This window comes from Patella vulgata, chromosome 6 (genome assembly GCF_932274485.2).
Source record: "Patella vulgata chromosome 6, xgPatVulg1.2, whole genome shotgun sequence".
NCBI lineage: Eukaryota > Metazoa > Mollusca > Gastropoda > Patellidae > Patella > Patella vulgata.
Window position 1 is genome coordinate 32,455,315 of NC_065884.2, and position 26,781 is coordinate 32,482,095.

The 26,781-nt window shown below is 37.0% G+C and overlaps 1 protein-coding gene across 1 annotated transcript in view; it reads left to right on the forward strand.

The window, feature by feature from the left end:
* The window catches only part of LOC126825384 (endothelin-converting enzyme homolog), a 134,216-nt gene that overhangs the window by 99,321 nt on the left and 8,114 nt on the right, over positions 1-26,781 (forward strand). Inside the window, exon 12 of the mRNA XM_050554997.2 lies at positions 18,731-18,826. Coding sequence (XP_050410954.1) covers positions 18,731-18,826 — 96 coding nt within the window. The remainder of the gene's footprint in view (positions 1-18,730; positions 18,827-26,781) is intronic.

Sequence of the window (26,781 nt, forward strand, 5' to 3'; positions counted from 1 at the left end):
GAGGCATAATTACAGCCGACTTCTTGTTACTCTTGTACTCTTGTACGTAACTCCCGAAGCAGACAAATAGAAAACAGTGATCCAATAGGGCTGCAATTCAACTGGGGTGATGTTAGCTGCGATATTTATCAATTTCCATAATATTTCTGTAAACGCAGGTGACAAAAGAGCGTATAATACCGACATCCAAACTCTCATTTTAACCACAACTAAACATAATATCAAGGCCGTATATATCGAATTTTCAATCAAATTGACTGATATGCGGTCTCGCTCAACAGCGGCCCCGCTTCGTACACTCTAGCATTTAGTCTCGATCTAAAATTTCCGGGAGTATGACGTCAACATAACGGTTAATCTCCGCTTACGACGCCATTTAAAAATTTAATCAATCAATGAAATCCTGTTTCCATCCAAGCCGAATCCAAGCCATCCGTAGATCTACAGAGTTGATTTTGTGCTTGTTGTGTAAATAAAGCTCTAATTTATAATTTCTATGACATCTGAAGCCTAAATAAAATCTTGCAATAATCAGATTTAGCTCTTGCATTAAAGTAGAAATTACAATCAAAATTACATTAATATCTGGTTTAGATACATTTTCGTCGATTTTAAGGTTCCAAAAAATAGAGCTACAGGCCTTTTAAGATTTAGGAGACTGGATATTCGCAATGAGCTTTATTTCCGGGCAAATCACTACACCATCTTGTAGCATTTGAATGTTTGGTTTTCCTTGGAAGGCACTGCCGTGATAAATTGAGATAGGCCTAATTGGTAGGCCTACTGTTAGAAAGATAATTTAACACTGAATGGCGGGCGGGACGATTTGCCAAATACCACCAAATACTAACTAAATACTACCAAACACCACCACATACTACCTGAATATTGTAAAAACTAACAGAATACTTCAATAAAATAAAAGAAAATTGAGTTAATTCTTGGAAAACCTGCAAAATTGTAAGACAAAAGTGAAAGCCAATGCCTCGATATTCCAGTGACCACTCTTATTACCCAAATACTAACAAATATTAACCCCTACTATCAGAAATCAATCCATTTCTGTAAAATAATGGGCCAATATTACCCAAAAATGAGATAAAAATACAATTATTTGAATAACAAAACGTTGTGGAAAATAAATTAAATATTCAATGTTTAGGCCTTTTATTTGTCATTGATACTATAAATAGACCGTGAGGCCACGAATCAGTAAAGATTTTATCATTTTAAGCAAAAATGATGATTTTTGTGAAAGAAATATGTTTTAATACTCCATCTGCCAAACACAGGAAATACATGTTCAGTACAAACATTTTTTGTGAATAATACATCATTATTAGATACCAGGTCTGTATTCAAAGGAAATCTTAAGTCCAAGTTAGGCCCGTATTTTCGAAAGTGGATTAGTGCTAATCATAGATTTAATCTGACCATCCATATTCTGAAAAGCTGATTAAATTTTAAGCTAAGATTTTTATAAACTTTGATTAGCCTAACCATTGAGTTAATCATTGTTCGAGAATACAATAAAATGTGGTATTCTAGAATAAATATCGACTTGTACTTAATCATTGACTAAATCACCCCAATATATAATTACAATGTATTGAATGTTATAGAAATTATTATTTTTCATTGAATTCGGACACATTGCACTTATATTTTGCTACGAAAGCAACAAATTCTCATTCATCGTAAATTCTGTTAAAAAAGATTTTTGAAATATTAAACATTCTCTATAAATAATTTTTTGAAACGTTAAAGAACCTTTTAACCAAAGGAATTGCAAAGAAAGGAGCACATCAACCTCTTAGCACAAAAGGGAACCCACAGCAGCTAAGTCGTCCGAGAAGTAAAAAAGGGTTGTCACATATCTTTTTCTTTGGTTCGTAATGGAAAGATTTAGCACTCTATTATCGGAGTACGAGTAACAACCCATTAAGAGATTATCAGAAATCAATAGAATTTGTTTGGCTTCTAGTTCTGTCGTATACGAACGTTTACTATACAAAAATTTAGTATTAAGGACCATAACTCTGGAAGTAATTATCGGAAAGCATTGATAATCAATACGCCCCCTCCTCTCATGGCGTTAAGCACTGTGTTAAATCAGATGTTAACTTTACAGCATCCATAAAAGTTTTGAAAGTGATCAAGGGCCACAACTTGGATAGTAATTATGGGAAATCGTTGAAAAATCTATGGGATTCCTTATCTCATGACCTTAACCATTGTCATTGTGTATAAATCTAAGTCAATCGGATACTAATTTTAGCCTCTAGAGCATCCACAAGATTTTTCAAAGTGATCAAGAACCATAACTTTGGTAGTAATTATTGGAAATCGTTGAAAATCTAAAGGCTTCCCCATCTCATGGCCCTAAACACTGTATATAAATCTAAAGTCAATCAGAAATTAATATTAGCCTCTAGAGCGTCCACAAGATTTTTCAAAGTGATCAAGGGCAATAACTCTGGTAGTAAGCATCGCAAATCAATAGGTATCTTCATCTCGTCCACAAGATTTTTCAAAGTGATCAAAGGTAATAACACTAGCAGTAATTATCAGATATCGCTGGAAATCAACAGGCTTTCTCATGACCTTAAATATTGTGTATACATCTGAAGTCAATCAGATACCAACTATTTTCAAAGTGCTCAAGGGCCATAACTATGGCAGTAATTATCGGAAATCGTGGAAATCAGTAGGAATCCTCATCTCATGACCTTAAACATTACGTATACATGTAAAGTCAATCGGATACCAACTTTAGCCTCTAGAGCACCCACAAGATTTTTCAAAGTGATTAAGGGCCATAACGCTGGTAATTATCGGAAATAGTTGACAATCAATATCATTCCTCATCTCATGATCCTAAACACTGTGTATAAATCTAAAATCAATCGGATATTAAATTTAGCCTCTAGAGCGTCCAAAAGATTTTTCAAAGTGATCAAGGGCAATAACACTGATAGTAAGCATCGGAAATCAATAGGTCTCTTCGCCTCGTGGCCTTAAACACTGTGTATAAATTTAAAGTAAATTGGTTATAACTTTAGCCTATGGAGCGTCCACAAGATTTTCCAAAGTGATCAAGGGTCATAACTCTGGAGGTAATTATCGGAAATATTTGAAAATCAACAGGCTTTTGTGTCTCATGACCTTAAACACGGTGTATAAATGTCAAGCCTAGTAATGAATACATGAAAGAACCAATAGAAATATTGAAGCATAGCATACAAAGTAGAAAAGTCAAACGTTTCTTTTGATTTTGCATAATCTTTATGATTATTTGTTTTCCAATGTGTCGACAATGGCTTTCTTTTTGCCAATAAAAATGAATTTGTTGCATTCTTCGTTTTAGCTGTTCAAGCAATGTTCCGATGTAAGAGGTTTAAGAAATGAAAGACAGTCGAGTTCTTTAAAGCTTGATAAATGTAAATCAACGTTTCACGTTTTTATACAATAATTAACGTTTCTACAGTTGTATATAAGAAAATGCATATTTCTTGTGTCTCAATAGGTCAAACAACTCGTAAAAATTTGTTATAAATAATTATTATTTTGTAATCTTCCAAAATCTGCCATATACGAAGAAAACCAGAATCCCACTACAATTTGGGGCAGTGCAATATTACGAGAACTCTAAAAGCGGATAAAAAAATAAAGAATACAGATATAGCAAGTTTATGCAAAATAGACAAATAGTGCTACTTTCGGATTTTAATAGAAAAGAGAGGGCATAACATAAATCCGTTCCTGCCCTTCTGTTGGTCAGGAGAATACTAAAAATATCCGAACTCTATTTTTTCTTGACTTTCTTTTTCATATATTTCCTGCCCACCCATATGAACCCCTTTGACTTTGCCAATCTGATTAAAACACAGATCCTACTTCGTTCCGTTTTTATAGTTCAAAATTTCGTTTTACTTGTCTTTACTACACTAGTATCTGGAAGAGTTGTTATCATTGACGTGTTCTGAATGATGTGAGCTATTAGCCAATGAAACGGTCTGTTACGGCGAGCTTTAGGCTTGTATTGCACGGAACTATGGGTAATCTACTAGTAACATCAATGCTGATTGGTTAATCAAATGTCTGACGTCATTGGGACAAAAGCTGCTCGTATGATCTCTGACGCCACCTATCGCTACAACCGGTCAGATCTTGTTGTAGTGTAGGCCACCGAAAGTATAAAAAAACGAAACGAGATATAGATCTGAATTTTAATCAGATTATGGCTTTGTAGTGCCCAAAAATAATTTCTCGGACCCTAGGATTAGATCTAATCACAGATTATTTTAGACACTGTTCGAAAATATGATTCACTTAAATATACTCTTCAAAAAAGTAGGGGATATTCAGAAACAATACAAAACGGTGGAAATGCACGGCTGTTTTATAAGAGGTAACCAGTGTATGTTAATAACAGGCCAATTGCCTACACATGACCATAAACAGTTCATATGGGCGGCTTATCTGACAGCCCCATTTCACTCGCAAACAGATACACTGTCAAAGTGAAAATGAATTTTTGTCTTAATAATGAATAATTGCTCCACGAATCCTCAGACATTCAGCAATTCGTCGTGGCATGCTTCTAATCAACCGTCCAATCACGATTTGCGCCAATCTGACTCACTCCTCTTGCTGTGCCACGGCCAATTCTTGCAGTGTTGTCGGTTGACGTTGACGTCGACGAACACGTCTCCCGATAATGTCCCAGACAAGCTCTATAGGGGAAAGGTCAGGACTTACGGCTGACCAAGGCATATGGGACAATATGGTGACGCTGGAGGTAGTCATTCACGACACGAGCGTTGAACAAAGGACAGAACTATCGATGCCAGGGTGTGGTCACGTTAGTACACACCAGTGACCCTTCCTTGAACAATATGCAAGTCCGTTCTGCCAGTCATGGTGATTCCTCCCCACACCATAACAGAGTATGGGATATTGAAATGCAGTCTGTGAACATGTCAAAGCATGTCAAGTGTCCATAACTATTTATCATATTACAATCTGCATTTCAATATCCCACACTTTTTTTGAAGAGTATATATGTAACTCCCTGTAAGTTATTGGTAAGTGGTATTCAGCCTGCTCGTAAGGACGATTTTAAAAGTATTGGGACTGGGATTGAATCAAACACAATGTCGCGGTCTACTTTTATTACGAATTACAGCTGCCAGGGGTTTTCGTCCGATCCGAACGACTATGACGGCAGCCTCCTTAAATTACAGGGACGCAACTAATAATGTTAGAAATATTATAAAGCTTAGTTTTGTCAGTGCCTATACTAGCTTACGGTGTTATATAAACCATGGATATAGGTTTTTTCGGCGTTGTTTGGGATGTCGATGGAATCGGCTCCGGAGTTGGTTTTGCAACCGGAGCCCTATTCCTGACATCTTTTGTCTTCCCTTCCTTCTTTTTCAGCATCAATGAGGCTGCATTGAAACTTACCTGTATCTTTAGAGTTTCCTTGGTTTTCTGGATTTTCGGGCATTCATGAGAGTACGCTGCGTGACCGCCTTTGCAGTTCGAACATTTTTTTGGAATGCCCGCCCTGCAGTCGGTCGCCGCATGACCCCCCCCCCCCACACACACACACACACTGGGCGCACACAGTCTTTCCTTTGCAGTACTTGACTGTGTGCCCCAGCTTCTGACAGTTGGCGCACTGCCTTACCCTCTGTACATAGGGGTAAGTGTCTCAGGCGCCGTACCTTTTTTGAAGGTTAGGGCGACGCTTCCCTGGTCCTTCCCCTCGGCCACTTTAAACCGATATACCTCGGTTGCTTGGTACCCCCTCTCTATTAGATCCTCCAGAATTTCCTCTCCGGTATATTCTGCCGGTATCCCATGAACAACCACCTTGTCTATTGACAAGGTGGACGGTTCGGACACCATCACGGTCATACCGAGAAGTAGGTTCTGGGCCATGCCAAACCTACTTTTTAGGGCAAGTCTAACATGTTCCGGCACTGTCGGGTATGTTGATAATACCCCACTTACTCTTCAATTCCTTCCCCACGGTCGTAAGTTTGGCTCCTTGGAAGGACTTACCTTCCATTGGCCTCACAAGTACGACGTGGGTCTGTTATTAATACTAATTAACTATGGGTTCCTATTGCTTGTATGAGTTTACTTAACAGTTATCAGGTTTGGTAATTATAATAGAGATTTAGCTTGTTGGTGTTGTTTTAAGAGGCTTGTGACGAGTTCAATCAGTTGATTGGCTTGTACACTAAGCTTCTTGGTTCTCTCCCCTGTTCTATTTTGAATGCATTTGGATGATTGTGAGTCTTACCTACTAGCAGACAATTGTCCAACTGTAGATATACAAACGTTAAATATTTTTTATGATTATGTATGCTGATGACAAGGTTTAGTTCTCAGAAACCCCAGAGGGTCTGCAAAATCTATTAAACTCACTGTGTACTTACACACAAAAATGGGACTTATCTGTAAATATTTCAAAAACTAAAATCGTGATTTTTAGAAATGGTGGAAAAATTGACGGAAAAGAAAACTGGTCATTCTGTAATCAAAATCTTGAAGTTGTTGACTCATTTAACTACCTAGGAGTATTGTTGAATTTTAATGGTAAATTTATAAAAACGCAAAAAAACGTATCTGATCAGGTCAGAAAAGCACTATTTTCCGTTTTAAAAGTATGTAATGAAAACTATTTTAACACCGTAACAAAATTGTCAGTTTTCGACACCTACGTGAGTAGTATTTTATACTATGGGTCGGAAGTTTGGGGCTTTCATAAAGCTGGGGATGTCTAAAAGGTGCATCTAAATTTTTGCAAAAGACTTCTTCAAACACGAAATAGTACTAGTACGGTTATGATATACTATGAATTGGGCAGATATCCACTTTCTATACTAAGAAAAATTCGAATATTCAAATATTGGTTAAAGTTAATTAACACCGACAATATAATTCTTAGACGATGTTATAACGATATGTGCATAAACAATAATAACTGGATAGATAATGTTAAAAAAGAATTATTTAGGCTTGGATTATGAAATATTTGGGAAAATAATGGCTTTGGAAATTCTAAATGCACATTGTCTGTAATAAAACTTCGACTAATTGATATTTTTAAACAAGAATGCCATGAAAAAAATTATTGAATCGTCAAAATGTCACATATACAAATATATCGTAGATAAGTTTACACTCCAGTTCTATCTAACTAAATCGATAAATAAGAAATATATACGTGAAATAACAAAAATAAGACTTTCTAGCCACAATTTAAATATCGAGAAAGGCAGGTATGTGCATAAACAATAATAACTGGATAGATAATGTTAAAAAAGAATATTTAGGCTTGGATTATGAAATATTTGGGAAAATAATGGCTTTGGAAATTCTAAATGCACATTGTCTGTAATAAAACTTCGACTAATTGATATTTTTAAACAAGAATGCCATGAAAAAATTATTGAATCGTCAAAATGTCACATATACAAATATATCGTAGATAAGTTTACACTCCAGTTCTATCTAACTAAATCGATAAATAATAAATATATACGTCAAATAACAAAAATAAGACTTTCTAGCCACAATTTAAATATCGAGAAAGGCAGGTATGTCAAGACCGTTAGGAAAGATAGATTATGTATATTGTGCAATAAACTAGATGTCAAGGACGAGTATCATTTTATTCTTATTTGTCCTAGATACGAAGACCTGCGAAATAAATTTATAAAGCAATATTATCGTAAAAAAACAAGGGTCTATATAAACTAATACAACTTCTTGCCGCTGAGAATACCACAATATTAGAGAATCTGGGTCGGTTTCTATCTCAAGCCAATAAGAGAAGAACTGAACTTATCATTAAAATATAATCACCTTTTAACGCTTTTTTGTACATGCTATAGTCATACTCTCCTTGCACATTCTGAATATATTCTCATTGTATGTTCGTTTTGTATGTATTGTTGTATATGTGTTTTACCCGATGGCTTTTTGACCTAAGGGAATAAAGAACTGAACTGAGATGATAGAAAGAAGAGTAGAATAGTTAAATAAATGAAGAGTCTGATAAGGAAAATAATGGAAATAAGGAAAGGATGAGAAAGAAAAATAAATAAATAAATGGAGTTAAGGGAGAATGGAAAAACAAATAACAAAAAGGGTGAGGGGAAGGTAACTAAATAAAGTAGATTAAATTAAAGTAGATTAAAATGTAGAAAATAAAATAGAAGGAGGAATTAAGGAAATAAGCTTATATCTGATATAAAAAGAAAAAATAGTATCCTAACAATAAATCAAAGAAAAAAGAAGCAAAAAAAGTGGAAGAACAAAATAAAATAAGGTAGATAGAAAAGAAAAAAAAGAGAAAAGCTTATACCTTGTGAAGGTATAAAAATAAAAAATAAAGACACCTTAAATTTGTGGGAAGTTCTTCCCTTTATTTAGTAAAAAACATATCGTTTGGTAGATGTTTCCTTCTGCTTCTGAATTGGTAGATGTCTTCGTTGTGGGATTAGTGTTTAGGTGCCAGGCCCGTCTTATCGTGACCTCCCCTTACTCCACAATCCCACTCTATGGGTTTGGTATCTGTTTCTTTTGCGGAATAGTGTTTAGGTCCTGAGTCCGTCTGACCGTAACTCCCCTTACTCCACTATACTGCTAGCTTGTGGGATTTGTGTTTAGCTGCCAGGCCCGTCTTATCGTGACCCCCCCCCCCCTTACTCCCCTATCCCCCTCTGTAGGTTTGATGTCTATTTTTTGCCGGAATAGTGTTTAGATGCCGAGTTCGTCTGATCGTGACTCTCCTTTACTCCACTATCCTGCCAGTTTGGTATAAATCCCCTATGTAGTTTAGTGTTTAGATGCCGAGCCCGTCTAACCGTGGCCCCCTCTTACTTCACTATTCTACTTAGTCCAACTGTGTCCATTAAGGCGTGGATTTGTTCGAAGATTTGCAGTTTCAGATCTGTAAGTAAGTTCTTAGTGTTGAATGGTATGTTGTTAGTCTCCATCATTCTCACTAGTTCCCTTCTCTCCTCCTTGTATACCTCGCAGTCTACCAGGACGTGGCGTGGTTGGTGGTACATTCTTCTCCGCACTCACAGACGATGACTTGGTGTTTGTAGTCTTGCAGCCACTCTTTCACCCTTAGTTTCGATATAAGTCTGCATATATCTCTTCTAGGGTAATTGATCGCTGTCTTCGTGTAGATTTTGTCATCCAGTCGGAATCTGTATGTGCCAAGTTCAACGAGTTATAATTCCCAGAATGAATAGACCTTTCTTTTAACCATACTGTAGATTTCCGTGGTGCTGTAGTCTATGGCGCGGAGTGGTGCTGTGTCCTTGAGACTTTCGTTGGCGAGTCGATCTGCCTCCTCGTTTCCTCTAATGTTGACATGTGATGGAATCCACACGAGCTCTAATTTGCTTCCATTCTCTAGGACCCTCTAGTACAGCTGCCTGATTTCCAAAATGACTTCTGGTCTTGAGTCAGAGTTGTCATTTTGGATTGAAATCAGACTGCTCAGAGAGTCGCTTGGAATGACGAACTTACTAGTCTTTTGATGGGAGATCCATGATATAGCGTCACGAATGGCCACAAGCTCTGCAGTGTACAGCGAACAGTTATTGGTCAGTTCCCTGCTTATTCCCTGTTCCCCGTTTGGCAGATATATTCCAAACGAGCTTGTGCCCCTTTCAGGGTTGCGTGAGCCATCCGTGTACACATGGTTCCGACAAATTAGGTTAGTTAGTTAGTTAGTTCTTGGTGTTTAACGTCTGCTTGCACATAAGTGATATCGCAGACAAGACATAGGAGAGCCGAAGCTGATTCCTGTTTTTTAGAATATGATTTTGCAATCTTTCCATTTGGCCTTAGGCCATGGATTTGGTTTAGTGGGAAGTTAGTCCCTTTATTTAATATCGTTTGGTAGATGATCTCGTCTGCTTCTGGATTGGTAGATGTCATCGTTTGGGGTTAGTATTTAGGTGCCAGGCCCGTCTTATCGTGGCCTCCCCTTATTCCACTATCCCACTCTCTGGGTTTGGTATCGGTTTGATTTGCGGAATAGTGTTTAGGTGCCGAGTTCGTCTGACCGTAACTCCCCCTTACTCCACTATCCTGCTAGTTTGGTAGATGTCATCTTTGTGGGGTTTGTGTTTAGGTGCCAGGCCCGTCTTATCGTGACCTCCCCTTACTCCACTATCGAACTCTGTAGGTCTGGTGTCTGTTTTTGGTGGAATAGTGTTTAGATGCCGAGTCCGTCTGATCGTGACTCCCCCTTACTCCACTATCCTGCCAGTTTGGTATAAATCCCCTATGTAGTTTAGTGTTTAGATGCCGGGCCCGTCTAACCGTGACCCCCTCTTACTTCACTATTCTACTTAGTCCAACTGTTTCCATTAGGGCGTGGAATTGTTCGAAGATTTGCAGTTTCAGATCTGGTCTCGGGAAGAGTAGGTTCCTAGTGTTGAATGGTATGTTGTTGGTCTCCATTGTTCTCACTAGTTCCCTTCTCTCCTCCTCGTATACCTCGCAGTCTACCAGGACATGGTTGGTGGTACATTCTTCTCCGCATTCACCGATGATGACTTGGTGTTTGTAGTCTCGCAGCCGCTCTCTCACCCTTAGCTTCGATATAAGTCTACAAATATCTCTTCTAGGGTGATTGAGTGTTGTCTTTGTGTAGATCTTGTCATCCAGTCGGAATCTGTATTGTTGTGTTGGGATCAAGCAGTAAATATAACTTTAGAAGGTTTGGAGTTAGAGTTAAAACTCAAGACATTATTCCGAAAATTTAAGGAACTATCAAGATCAGCAAGAGTATTTTGACCTAATATTATGTCAACACCGATTAGATTTTGAGCAATATAACAAAGTACCGTGATGGAATGACTTTGCAAATTTAGTTTTATAGACACTGAATATGAACACTTAAATGTATTACCATTTCCTAAGCGAAATACCAATGGAGTAACTAATTTAGTTTTAGGCAAATTTTCTAAGTATGTTGAGGAATTAAACATTAATGAACTAATAATCGAACGCGATGACCCACTATCAATTAGAACAATTGCATGTTTATTATCTGGTAACACACCTTTACAGAAATTTCTATTATTAAGTTGTATTTGAGCATGTAATGGATGTGTGTCAATGTTATTCTCCTGTATACGCTGTGTTGTAAATATATCTGAAGAGGGGAACCGGCTTGGAGCAGAACTGATTCCCCGAATCAAAAATCCTGATGATGTTTTTGTGCAAAATGTTTATTACGTAAATAACACTGTCGCCATGTGTGATTAGGTGTATTACAATAGGTGCAAAAACGTTGGCTCGAATAGGATCCAGAATTATACGATTGTTGTGATGTACTTTTATTATAAGGCCGGTTATATTGACCAACATAATTATCATGTCTTGGAGATGTGTATTGTCTATCATAAGTAGGAGAAGCGTAACGTTTATTAGGTGATGTGTAACGCTTATTAGGAGATTGTGGATTGTAACGTGATTGTGAATTGTAACGCCTATCAGGTGATTGTGAAGTACTAGTATAACGCCTATTAGGTGATTGTGGATTAGAATCACTATACTGCGTTTGTCTATATTGAGGTGACTGAGAGTGTCTATGTTCTGGACGTCTGTGTCGTGTGTCTTCTAAACTAGAGTTGTTTTTGTCATACCTAAGTGTAAGCTTGTGTACATCATCTTGTAAACGTGAAATAGAATCATGTAAAGTGGTATCAGTATTTGAGTCTGTATTAGTTTTAGTATCCCTATCAGACAATTGTGTGGAGAAAGATACTTCTTTAGTTGTTGGCTTGTTAGTGGTTTTAACATCAAGATAGGCTTGAACTTTAGTACACATTTGGGCTAATGTAATGTCTGCGGGTCCAGATAATATTAATGATTGTTGACAGTCTTGTGGTAATGCAGATAAATACTTATGTTTAACCTGAGCGTCATTGATATCTAATTGAGCAGCTAACTTTTGAAGCTGTTCAGCATTCTCTAATGGCGAGATTGCATTATCATAGACATAATTTGTATAGGAATTATATATGCCAAAGTCAGAAAGATTTTCACCAAATCGATTTAGAAATTGAGTTCTCAGATCTCTAAGTGACCTAAAGTTTCTGCCTTCTATCCATAAACGTGCAGAACCTTTAAGGGTTTGGCGAAACAAAGTAACTAATCTATTAATATCAACAACAGTATTAGGCTCTTTTTCAATGTTATTGAATCCCAAATAATCGTCAAATGATAAAAAATGTGATAAGGATTTATCTCGAGATGAAGAAGAACCTTCAAAACGTTCGATACCAAGATTACAGGTACGGAAATTGTGGTGGCTCAGCCATATCAAATTTTGACTTTCCAACGAACCTTATACTATATGCTGATTACTTATGCTTAATAACAAAGCTATCAATTATAAACAGGACTAAGACAAGTCTATTTGAATATGAAAATTTAAAAGAAAAAAAAACAACAATTTTCTGACTACCTTAACTTATCAAAAAAAATTAATAAAAAATTTCATTCACTCACACTTTCTTTCGATGTATACAACTATTAAATTATCAAATATTGACTGCAGGAACAAGTTGAAAACCATTTATCTCCACCAAAAAAGACGAAAGTAGTAGCTATGGGTTCCTCGACGACTCCTACCGGAAGTTGTTATGGGCGCTGCCATCTTGGATCCGCCATTGTCTTCTGATTCTTCTATGATTTTCTTCGTGACCTGGATGGTCCTCCAATTTTCTTCTAATTTTATTTTCTAATATACTGTTGTCTGGTATTAATGTACTGTGGTTAAAGGAACTCGCGTACTGCGGAATTGGTTTACCATGCGCTTTTCGAACGCCCACGTGGCTTCATGAATAGAAGTATTCAAGTAAGTTCTAGAACATTACTACGTAGTCTGGTTTCAATGAAAACAATTTTCTTCTTAATTCTGCATTAATTAGGCATTAATTTTGCATTAATTCGACATCTCCACCATGTTGTGTTGGGATCACTACCTTCTAGATGCCTTCTATATATCAGCACGTGGATGGACGGTCATATTCATGTCTCAAACCCCCCTATATATTAACACAAGACATGTTCGTACTTCAACAAGCACACTCCGGAGTATGTGTGTCTGTTTTCGTTCGTTCGTTTCTGGGGTTTTACGTCCACTTCCACCTAAGGTGATATCGTAGACAATGTGTCTGTTTTTATTAACTTCAATCTATATATTACAGTGAAGAGTCGACAGGGGCAGATAACTCCCGTCTCACATGACTTATATTACAATATTGATCATCCAGTAGAGAGAGGATCAATACGACAGTATGTGTCAAGTTCCGCGAGATTTAATTCCCAGATTGAATTGACCTGTCTTTTGACCATACTGTAGATTTCCGTAGTCTTTGAGACCTTCATTGGCGAGTCGATCTGCCTCCTCGTTTCCTCTAATGTTGACATGTGATGGAATCCACACGAGTTCTACTTCCCTTCTCTATAACCCTCTGGTACAGCTGCCTGATTTCCAAAATGACGGTTCCAGGGACAACTATAAACACTCATTGTAAATATATTTTCACTATAATCATACTTACACGTGTACATTGATTATCTATTTCTAAAACGTCACTACATGTATATATATCCGACAGGGAGAGGGGTTTAATATAGGCTATGTCTGTTCCCCAATCCCTATCCAGATACAAATCTGAATAAATTATTGCTTATAAAAAAATGGTTTCAGGTGCCATGTTGTAAGGAACAAATAAAAACATATCCTACATAACAATGTGGAAGTAATTAGTAAAGGCTGATTCACAAACGACAAAATCATAATTTTAAAAAAGTGAAGAATGCACTAAACAGACATAAACGACAGCCGTTCAATTCGTTTATGTCTGTTTAGTGCATTCTTCAAATAAAACATATCCTACAACACAATGTGGAAGTAATTAGTAATTAATCATAATTTAAAAAATAAACATATTAACAAATAAAAACATATCCTACAACATAGTGTGGAAGTAATTAGTAATGGCTAATTCACAAACGACAAAATCATAATTTTAAAAAAGTTAAGAATGCACTAAACAGACATAAACGACTGCCGTTCAATTTTAACTGTTCGCGTAATTCCTCGAACATAACTGATTAGAAATTACAATATTTATTTTTTCAAAAATTGAATATAAATCAATTACACATATTCATATTACATTAATATGTGATTTTAGAACCATTTTTGTATATTCCAAGGTTTCAAACAACGGAGCCATACGCCCTTTAATAAGAACCCACTGACGTATATTTAGGTAAATTTTTATGACATTTTTTGCCGTTTTGTTTTCGTTCGTTTTAACTTTACACAGTCAAATAAGTTTTGGTCGTTTTGGATTAGCGCCGTTTCGTGTATATCCCATTTAAACAAGGGGCTGGATGGCCGAATGGTTAGCACGTGCGCGCTGTATCATAAGGCCTGTCATAGAGTCAACTGGCGTAGGTTCGAATCCCCGGTTGTACGTGGCAAGGAGTAGTGTCGCCTGTCCAACCTCGTGGGTTTTCTCCGGGTCCCCCGGTTTCCTCCCACTACTAAAGACCCCAACGCGCAAGCGAATTATTGAAATAAAATTAAACCATATGTTAGTCCCGAATTGACCTAGTTTGTGTCGAGTGGACGTTAAACCCCATCTCTCTCTCTCTCTCTCTCTCTCTCTCTCTCTCTCATTGTCCTGAAAGTATTTATCGGATGGTTATTTTGAATAAAAGTATGACAAATTTGGTATATATGGAAAGTATATATATAGACACCCAATCTTACTGGAAAAATACTGTATTACCCGAAAAACACCCATGGGGCAAGCACTGGGCAAAAATGTCAGGGTATCACTAACTGGCAACCAGACTGTTGTCTGCCAGCTTATTGTTTGCTAGCTTGACTGGGAGCGGTTGTTATTTCTTGATCAAATGGTTAGGCGTTTTGGGGAACATGGAGGGGTTTCAACGTACAAAAGACTCTGCGATTAAACAGTGAAAAAAGTAGTTGACAGAAAATAATTAAGAATTTACTTAGGTCTCAATATGTATGCTAAATGGGCATTAAGTAACGAAATATACATTCTGAAAAACAGTTTATTTATAACTTGCGGCATCTCCCGACGAATACAAAGTTTTGAGAGGGATTTGAATCAAATTTTTGATAGATTAAGTAGTTTGAATATGTTTTTAGTCCAAATAATAATATATCATCAAATCACACAGTTTGTACACAGGAAAGTATCTTCAAGAAGAGCTTGAAATAAATTAATCATTAATAAATGATATCAATGAGAGTATGAAGATGGTGGGACTATGAAGTAAATGAGAGTATGAATTTAATGGATGTTTTTTAATGGGTTCATGAAATAACGAATGATATTAATGGGAGCATGACCTAAATGTGTCGATCCAGTAACATAAAAACGTAGCTATCCGATAAATCAGTGTAGGCGACCTTGAAATAAACTAGTTAGAGCACATTTTTGTCTGTGATTGACCCTAATGGGCTTTTCTGTATCTTCTAATTACAAGATATTTATATAAAATGGTTATCTTGTAATATTTTTTTTCATTTGACTGAGCCTAATGGTCTTCCGTAGAATACGGGCCGAGGGGGTTGTTAGCATGTGGTATTATTGACTTTGATTTGGGGGGAGGGGGGTAAATTTCGAAAATTTATCAAGTTACCTTTGTTTAATTTTTACTCAGATGGATGCTGTCGAGTCTCAATTTACCCTGCTGTGGGTGTAACATGAGGCAGCATTTGAAGAAACAAACGTGTCAAATATTTTAACTATCTAATTTGGTTCATAACAGAGATTATCACTTCATTATATACTATATTGTTATAACATTGGTGGTAATGTTAGGTCAAGTTGTCAAGGGAATAATGTAAAAAACAAATCTTAAAAGTGTATTCTATACCTAAATTTCATAAAACCCAGTCAAGTTCAGATACATAATATCCTCCAGTATCTGCCAAACGAAACCATTAGCTAAGACTGTCACCAAAGGACTTAAATTATGCCAAACCCAACATGCTATTTGTTGCAGAACACTTTTTCATAATTGATAAAAATAAACCTATAGTAGACACTTTAGAAAAAATCAATAAAAAAGTTAATGCAAAAACAATAGAAACGTTCGATTTTTCTACTTTGTATACTATGCTTCAACATGCAGATCTTAAAGATAATTTGGATTGGTTTGTAGATAAAACCTTTAATGGAAAGGCAGAAACTTGATGGCCATTTATGCAGAAGATGCTAAATGGATTATAAAACGTCGCAATGCCGACACTGTAGTTTTTGATAAAGAAAAATTTCAAAACATCATACATTTCCTTATTGACAATGCCATATTTGAGGTTGGGGATCAGATAATACAGCAAACTATTGGTTTACCGATGGGAACTGTCCCCGTCCCATTTATGGCAAATGCACATTTATACAAATATGAATTCGATTTTCAAGACCATAAAAGAAAAACAGATTACAAATTAGCTAAAAGTCTAAACTATACCATCCGATATATTGATGACATAACACTTATCAATGATAACGGAAATTTCAACAAATATAAAAGTGAAATATATCCTTCTGAATTAATATTAAATAAAACAAATTCCGGCACTGTAAATGCATCTGTTCTTGACCTGGACATCAATATAATTAACAATAAATTTAATGTCGGTATTTTCGACAAAACGGACAAATTTAGTTTTGAAGTAGTAAAATACCCGTCAATCTATAGTAACATACCAGATACCACGCTATATAGTGGTTCTATTCACAGGCATTACGATTTTGACAATATGTAACAATAAAGAACTATTTCTTTCTCGAATAAAATCTCTTTACTTTAAATGCACTGCCAAAGGCGGCACACAATTACGCATTTTAAAAGAAATTTCAAAACTTCCATTTCTTCAACATACCAAGTTTGACATTTCTTATAAATATATAATCGACTACATATTGGATAACATAGGCGTACGGGGAAATTTTTGACTGGGGGCGGGGGGGGGGGCGGTGTTGGTTGGTGCCCAAAAAATGTAGTTAGGTTCTTAGTATGTTACATAATAATAATAAATTCGCTGTTAAATTGGACACATTCAAGAACATAATATTTTTTTTATACAACTTTTACAAAGTACAATTATGTGCCCAAATTTTCACAGCATTTGGTGCCCAAAATGGGGGGGGGGCGGCCGCCCCCCCCCCCCCCCAGCTCGTACGCCTATGTTGGATAATGATCCAAGTCAAATTTTATCATGATTTTCTGTAGTTACCTAACCCTGTCTGAGTTATCCCCCTTATTGTTATGCCTTTATAAATACACTTACATAGTACGATTTCTTCAGCATACTTGTTTTGCATTTCTTGTCTGGGATATTAATTTAATATATTATAAATTGTACAATTACATAACTTAATAATTCCGATTGGTCGCTAAAACTTATGGTTTATTAAGCATTTAACGTTATTTTTGTGATTTTTTTTATCACCTTCTAAGTTTAGACGTCATTCCCGGATAACGTCACTCAGTCAGCAGACGTCTGTCTTTCGGGACAGTCTACATAACGTCAAGGTTATCGAAGACCTGCAGAAATTAGGGGATATAAATTAGGGTGTAGAGGAGAGCTGGATTAGAGCTCACCCAGAATTTCCTACCAGCCGTTATAATTGAGAACGAGGAACCTGCAAAGCCAGTATAATAAAGCTGTGAAACTATTTTATGCTGTAGTCTTATTAAAGATCACCAGAAAGTAAACACAACAAGAAGAAGTCCTATAGTATTACACCTATTGGCTTCTTTGTTTTCAGTTGTGTTTTTGTGACGGATGGAACATGTACCCTATATCATGTATTCAATATACCTCGATTCCATTGAATACTGAAACGTTTGTTGACTGATTTATATTTAGACTATTTTATACATTTCACCGATGTGGTTACTTATATAATTGAATTTTACTACATAATATGCTTGCATTCGTATTTTTTGTGGCATTAAACAATGGTTTCTTTGGGTTGCGTTCCTTATTGTTTTAAATTGAGTGAAGTCTGTGTCACTACAGACCCGGGAATGTACAGCGCGGTGGACGCTTGTGGCTAGCCCCCGGATCCATTCACTTTTTTTTTAATAGTTTGTCTGTTTGTGTTTTTCTGAGTATGATATCTTGTCCGTGTATTTGTTTTTATGTAAATTTTGTGTGGCGCAGTCCCGCTGCACTTACTAGTAAGGTATCCTATTTACGGCAATATCCATATGAAGTGTTTTCAAGATAAACCATTTTAAATACAACATGAGAATGAAAACCATTTTAAATACAACATGAGAATGAAAAAAATCTCCTAAGGAAAACTAAATGATTCGAAGAAATAGAATGGGGTTTAACACAATGGTTCCTTCTGTGTGGGGAGACATGTGCTCGAATTCACGATTTATCTTAGGAGATATAAGCTTGGTGCTTGTTCGAATATTGTAGAGATTGTGTTGCTTTATTTAATGTTCATTTGTATGCATAATAATTATGTACATCGACATGATTATAAATAATGGTCTTTATTCTATAACTACATGCAAATACAAGCAAATACCACTGAATACAGCCATTGAATACAGCCAATGAATAACCTATGGTTTAATTTTGTTCTTTCTTCAGGCTTATGAGAAATGGGAGCACGATCACGGTGTTGAAAAAGCAGCTCCAAGCTTGGGTCTATCGAACGAACAGATGTTCTATATTGCGCATGCCCAGGTAATTATTCGAAGTTAAATTCTATACTTTAAGTTCACAATGTTTGCATCTTACCCTACAGTATTCAATATGCCTCGATTCTATTGAATACTATAACGTTTGTCAATTGATTTAGAGCATTTAGTTTTAGACTACCTGTTTTTTTTATACATTTTACCTATGTGGTTACCTATATAGCAGATCATGACTTATGCTGGCATTACACAATGGTTTCTCAGGGTTATATTCCTGATTGTTTTCAAATTTGAGTGAAGTCTGTGTCACTACAGGTCCGGGACTGTGCAGCGCAGTGGACGCTTACGGCTAGCCCCCGGATCCATTCACTTTATTTGAATTGTGCGTTTGTTTGTGATTTTTGCGTATTATGTCTTGTCCGTATATTTGTTTGGTTTTTTTTGTAAATTATGTGTGGCGCAGGGGTACGGGACAATTCGTCCCCGGACAACTTGTCCCCTGACAACTCGTTCCCGGACAATTCATCCCCAAGGACTATTCGTCCCCGGACAATTTGCCCCCGGACTATTCGTCCTCGGATAATTCGTCCCTGAGGACGAATAGTCCGGGGGCAAATTATCCTTAGGGACGAATTGTCTGGGGACAAATTGTCCTAGAGCCAAAGTATTTATGGCTTTGGGGTTATGATGATTTATCTAGGAGCCATGGGTATTTTATATTGGGAAAAATCATTTTAATTTAGTAAGATAGATGCACTTTGGCATTTTCAAATTATTATTGAAAGGGTCCATGGGACTGACATTTCAAATCTAGGCATCGCCGGAACATTGGTTATTTCGTGTATAGTTTAAAAGTTATTAAATACTTTTGAAAAACGACAATAGTTTAGTCTAGATTAATCGTTTGAGTAAGAAATATAACATGTTTGTGACAATTTCTCGGTAGTTTCTGTTATCCAAAATACCATTAAACTACGAAATTCAAGAGATTTAGTTTATCGATACGCATTATTTCCATTGAAGCCTGCGGGTAAATCAAATGCCAAGGTCACGAAAGCGACGTGCAAGTTCAAGGCCAACCAACTGATACATTTCAAAACAAAAACACGCAATAAACCTATTTATTTCATCCCTCTACGATTGACTGACAATGTGCAGACATTGTTACAACGTATGAAACCCTCCTCGTTGGTACTGTAACACTAAGTTCAACCTGGTAACAGTTTTCAGTTCCGAAGCAGCAATCAAGGCAACAAGTCGTAACGTGACGATCGTTCCGTGCAAAATTTAAAGTCCGTGTCGCCAAAATAACTCAATCAGTCGTACAAGAAAATTAAAACATGAAATAGTAATTAATCCGCAAACAGGCTCCCTACTGATAGGGTGCCCCGTGGCCGAAACTTTTCTCTACTAAAAGTTGTACTCGACACGTTGAATGTGCACGCTTCAGTGACGTAACTCTAACTGATTTCAGACGAGTCTCGGGCTCTCTTTGTGTCTATAAATAACCACAGCACGTGAAATTATCAACACTTGTAATAACTATTACAGACGTAAAAATCAATAAAATTGAACCATGTGTTAGTCCCGAAATGACCTAGTTTGTGTCGAGTGGACATTACACCCCATCTCTCTCTCTGTCTCTCTCTCTCTCATATCAAGACCTATTTTTAACCATGATTCATATTTATTGCACATATTTTAGTTTTAGTTTATATGTGCATATGTTAGCCAGGGGTGGTAAAACATAACAGTTAGACGGATTCCTTTGGTAATGTTAGTTCTGCAACCAAAGATTAGATTGATTCAGTCAGTGACATGTTTAGGGGGTGGGGAAACATGTTTCAGTATATATCTCTAATATTACAATCAATGTAACTGATTTGTAATTTTTCTGTTTGCATATTGTCCAGGGTTTCTAAAAACATATTCCTTGCCAGTCAAGCTATCTAAAAAAGTGGAAAATTATTGTTTTTTTGAAAGATGCTACATTTAAATTTTGTACATTTTTCATTGCATGGCTGTAAAAAAAAATATATTTTTGAAAAGAAAATTCCAGATTATAAGTATTTTCTGTGTAATTTGTTTGTAATTTGTCTAATGTTTTCACAGAACTCAAATACTGCCTTTAATAAGAAAGATTTTTAAATTTTAGCACAAAAGGCCCGGGGACCTGAGATGCACCGCTGTACATAAAGCAGCATTTTTGCAGTTATTCTTTGATTTTGATTTTCTTTCACCATTTTGTCAGAACATATGGAAAGCATATAAAAAGGGGCCTTTTGGTGATACCTCAAGTTTCACCAAATATTTCTACGTCGTCACCCACGGATGTAGGGCGAAAGTTATTTTTAGTCTTTCTCTCCCTTTCCCCATTTTCCCCCTTTTGCATGACTTTTTGGTGAATATTCATGATTTTGAGGCGGAAGGATACAAGAGTTAGAGGTTGGTTAGGTTGAAATGTAGGGCCGAAAAATTGCATTTTACTTGTCTCTACTTCCAGCTTGTGTATCTCAAGTTTTTTATGGTGAACCTCATACATGCTTTTGGGCAAGAGTTGGCCACATGTTGCTCCATCTGTGGCAGAAAGCGTTCTGCCCAACGGAAATTTGGGGGAATGCTAGAGCCGGTCTAAAAGACGAGAATTAACATTAAAATCAATGAGGAAATCATTAGTGATCTGTGGCCATTTAATGCTCTAATTGTGTACTTCAATAGAGTAATCTCCCTTGCGCAGCTGTGTAATGGCTGAAAAAATGTCTTAGAATCTAAACTGCCTCTTGCTTGGCTCCTCTCTTCCTTATTTATGAACCGAATCCACAATCCCGATATTACAGATATGGCAACGACGCGGATTGTTGAAGTCTAGAGTCAATTGTACATGCTATATACACTTGTAAATCTCACCACGTCTATCATTTCCACGTGGTTGCAGACCTCGGTTACAACGATTTTGCTACATGTTTCTACATTTAAGCCGTTTAAGATGGCATCTGGCTGGAGTTTGAACGCCCCATCCCCATTATTTTCTACGCCAGGTAAACCTGCTATAATTTGGGACGACTGGATTTCCTATGTTTGACAACTATACTGAGCAGCATGGAAAACGCATCACTTTTTTTCCCAAATATTTTATTACTAGGTGGTTTTGTATGTATAATATTATGCAATACTATGAACTATTGTTTCACACAATGCTCCCAAACGCAAAAAATATCGGCCCGTGTGCACAAAAAAAAAATTGCACGAGATGCACACGAAAAACCCAATATTCACGTGCAGCATTGTGTGTGAGCCCTTTAAAAGTATGTTTTCAACTTAATGTGCAGTACATGAACTGTGAAACGTCAATCTGTCGTAATTTGTTGCTGAACGTGTGAAGGAATCGAGCTAGAGATGCCGAGACTTACTGAAAATCAACGGAATGAAGCCATGGGAATGTCCAGGGCTGGCATATCTACACGTGCTATTGTCAAACACTTCAATTGTCATCAGTCCACTATTGTAAGGTTGGTTGAACGTGTTCGAGTTACTGGATCAACACGTAACCGTCAACGTCCTGGTTCCCAACGCGTTACAACCCAGGCTCAAGACCGCTACATCCGGGTCACTCATCTGCGTGACAGATTCCGCCAAGCGACTCGAACAGGTGCAGCAGTTGTCGGAAGACAAGGACCAGTAAGTGCCAACACCGTAAGACGTCGTCTAAGAGTAGTAGGACTCCGTGCACGACGACCTTATGTTTGAGCTATCCTCAGGGATCATCACCGTCAGCGGCGTTTGATATGGGCTCAAGGACACTAGACATGGAGAAGAGTAGACTGGCAAAGTGTACTCTTCAGTGATGAGAGTCGCTTTCATATTTATCTCGCTGAAGACCGTCAACGTGTGTGGAGACGTCTTGGGGAACGTCTTGCAGACTGCTGCGTCTTCGAAACGAATCGATGGGGTGGGGGAAGTGTAATGGTGTGGGGAGGCTTCACATTTCATCACCGGACCGCCCTACACATTTGCAGGGGTCGCGTTAATGCTGTAGCCTACCGTGATGATGTCTTGCAACCAATTGTTGTTCCGATGTTTCGAGCGCACCCACAACTTGAGCACTTCCAACAGGATAATGCACGTTCGCATACGGCCCGTTTTAGTATGGACTACCTGGCTGCTAACAACATCAATGTCTTGGACTGGCCAGCCATGTCTCCGGACATGGCACCGATAGAACATGTCTGTATCGGAGACCACAGATGCACACCATTGCTGCTATAGAAGCTGCTCTTGTCCAAGAATGGAACAATTTTCCCCAGGCCTTCTTTCAAACATTGGTAAATTCCATGCGACGTCGCTGCCCAGCGTGCGTAAGAGTCCGTGGAGGAAACACGCGCTACTGACATATGTGTCGTACTTTTGGTTTTGACCCCTCTGACTTTGTACCGTTGATTACAGATTAAACATCTATAAGTGTACAAATGTGTTGTTATTGATGTCTTCCCATTTGAATATTGTTCACAATAAGAAGCAAAATAAATAAGATATGTTTACAGGATCATTTTGTTATACGAAAAACTAAGTGATGCGTTTTCCATGGCGCTCAGTATATATTGAAGTCATTGGTGGTAATTCTTGCTCAACCGGAAGAAAAGGATCTCTACTATTACATTGCATTGGTGCTGAAGCTCAAAGGATATTTTACACTCTTAGAGAAGTTCTCCTTGAACGAACTGAATTTCTTAAAACTACGGAAATGCTTTCTAAAAAGTACACCACAAAAATAAATGAAATTGCTACTAGAGTTACTTTCAGAAAACGACAACAATTACCAGATGAAAAAGTAGACGATTGCATTTTAGCCTTACGTCATCTCTCTTTAAATAGTTGTAATTTCCGGAATAAAGATGAAGCTATAAGTGATCAGTTTATAGGAAAATATTCAGTTCATGGTATTGTAGAGAAATTAATGAGTACAACTGATTTACCTTTGGATAAAACAGAAATATTGAACAGTTGAATTATTGAACATGTACACTGGTCCACGTTTGGTAGGTATATTCCAAATGATCGGGTGCCCTATTCAGGATCGCGTGATCCATCCGACGGGTTGTTCTTTTTATGTACTAATTTGTTAATCACGTGATCACCCGGTGTCGGTTCTCGGACTGTTTGCTTCATTCCCTGACCGAAACTTTTCATTTTGATCCTTGACGAATCTACATTTATGCATCCTAACAAAGGTGGGGAATCGGTCGCCTAGTTGTGAAATCTTGACACATACCCTGTTGTACGTTCTTCCCTTCGAACTGACAGTGGTTACTCTCCAGCTTACTGTTCAACTGTTTCTTACTGTTCTCTGTAAAATTATCTAACTGTTGAACTGCTTCTTACTGTTCTCTGTAAAGTTATCTAAGTGGGATAAAATGTACATGTATAAGAAAAGCAGATGCATCATAGCATTTCACATTTAGAAGGAAACGTGTTTGTGTTACTTATTTAAGAATTGTTCGGAATCAGATGATGTTATTTTTTTAAACTTTTAAGTTTAGCAGCAGTGGTTTCAAATGTAATATATGGTGTGCTAATGCAGACAACTTAAGACACCCTATTTCAACACTAAAAGGCGGATGGATTGGCCCATTCAAGTCAAAAACGTTGGAATTGTTGGCACAACAGTTTGATGCTATATAATACTAATGGGTATTTTCCCATCGTGTTGCTTGGTTTCCTCGAAACTGAAAACATGGGGTTAGTGATTTTATAGTCTTAGCAGAATAACTGTTATTAAAGTGGGGCTAAAATCCGAGTTTATACCCAAGTCAGCAATAAAATGCATTCTAATTTCCCTATTACCCATATGACTTCTTTAATTTCCTGGATACTGATAGCATCAGATTAGACTCTATTTGGACCATGTTGGATGACGCCATGAAAAAAACCCTCGTTGTTTGCCTTGATCTGACCCCATTCCCTACTGATATTTATTTGAACTTTTGATATCATATTGACATAAACATCTCGGCTCAATCCGGTAGTCAGACTGCAAGTGGCACTCCCATGTAGATTCCATCGTCAATAAAACAAGCAAACTAATTTTTTCACGGTCATTTAAATATAGGGTTAATAGAAAATCTCTGCAAACCGTGTACACTTCCTTCGTTGTACCAAATTTCGATTATTGTGGTGTTATCTGGGATAGGTGTACCGATGAAGATACAAGAAAACTTACAAAAAGATGCACGTAGAACGATATGTGGGGTTGTAAGGGGTATCAGCCATAAACTCTTATACAATGAAACAGGGCTTATAACGCTACAAGATAGACGCAGACGACACAAACTGACACTTGTTTATAAAATTATATTAATGATCTGACACCTGCATACTTAAAAGCATACTTGAGTAACAAATACGCCTATGATAAATACAGCAAAAGGTGTAGCAAACAGATTAACAATGAACGGCAATGCACCATTTTATTTCTTCCAAGTACATCATATCATTTCATGACAAGGTTGTTACAACTATAGCAAAGAACCAACCAACAACGAAGATGAGATTGAAAGAGCGATCACAAAAGTGGTGTCTGGTGACTGGTGTTTGGTGACTGGTTTTTGGTGTTTTGTGATTGGCTGAAAATACAAAGACAGCCTTCATAAGCTCAGTACAAATTTCTACCTAATTGTCTTATGCAACCCTTAAATTTCCATGATAAAATGTACAACCATACATACATATTTATGTACTCAATATACCATGGACATAAGAATACAAGAAATGACCACAAAAATAAGTTTTGGCTTAAAAAGGCGTCAACATTACATGCAAAACATCATACTTTATGGGAGGACCTTTACCCAGCAACCATGCCGAGTAGACACTATAATGTGACAATTCTAAACTCTCCTAAAACCAGTATTTATGAATCTGACAACTAATAACAGTTCTACAAATACTTTCCCTGGTTACTATGCTCAACAGTTACATAATAATTAGTGTGCCTACCGTATTTTATGTCATCCACAATGAAAATAAACTAAATAAACCAGCGGCATGGCAGCAGCCATGTTCCTTCAATGGCGACCTCTCAAGACATGGTCACCAGACTCAAATTAACATAACAATTCTTTACAACTAAAAACTTAAGTTTAAATTTAAGACCTGGACACTACCAATGAAATAGTAAAACCAAATATTGATAATTTGCATCTTACATCACCAAACGTTTAAATATTTATGGCATTTTTTTCCTGATCAATGTTATAAAATAAGTAATAGTTATATACCTTGTTTTCAAGGTGTATGGGTTGATACACCGTCTCTTTTTTGAGTGGGGCTCCGAGGCGAAGCCGACGAGACCTCCACTCAAAAGAGAAACGGTGTATCATCCCATAGACCGAGAAAACAAGGTATATAACTGACTTATACTAAATACTTTGTCGAGAAATAGAGATTTTTTCTATTTTTCCCAATTTCAAAAGCAATTTTTCATTTCACAAATTTATCAAAGTTTCAAATTTAGAGCCCCCCAAACTTATCAAAGTTTCAAATTTAGAGCCCCCCAATTATATTATCTCATCGCAAACGCTTATTTCTACTCAGGTAAATGATGTCAGTACACCGCACGTGCATTTCAGGTCAGGGAAAATATTCACAACAGGGATATTGATTGGTTGAGAAAAGCAAACGTCATCCAATCATTTTGTAAAATAGCCATTTCTTGTTGTTTTGCCAACATCCTGGCTGCGTCGATTGTAGTGGATGGCAGAAATTAATGCGGGAATTCGTCGAAGAATCTTACTTTATAATGTCACAGATATATATTTCTAAGACCGAGATTATCAGTTCTGCAAGAGATTTCAATGATCGCGAAGAGTTAGAAGCCCGATCCTTCACAGAACAAGAAATTAAAGCCATGCAGATGAGTCGAATTCCGCCAAACACGAGGAAAAATACCAATTGCATAGGAATATGGTGACACTTCAAGATCAGTACAAAGGATTGGATTTTAAC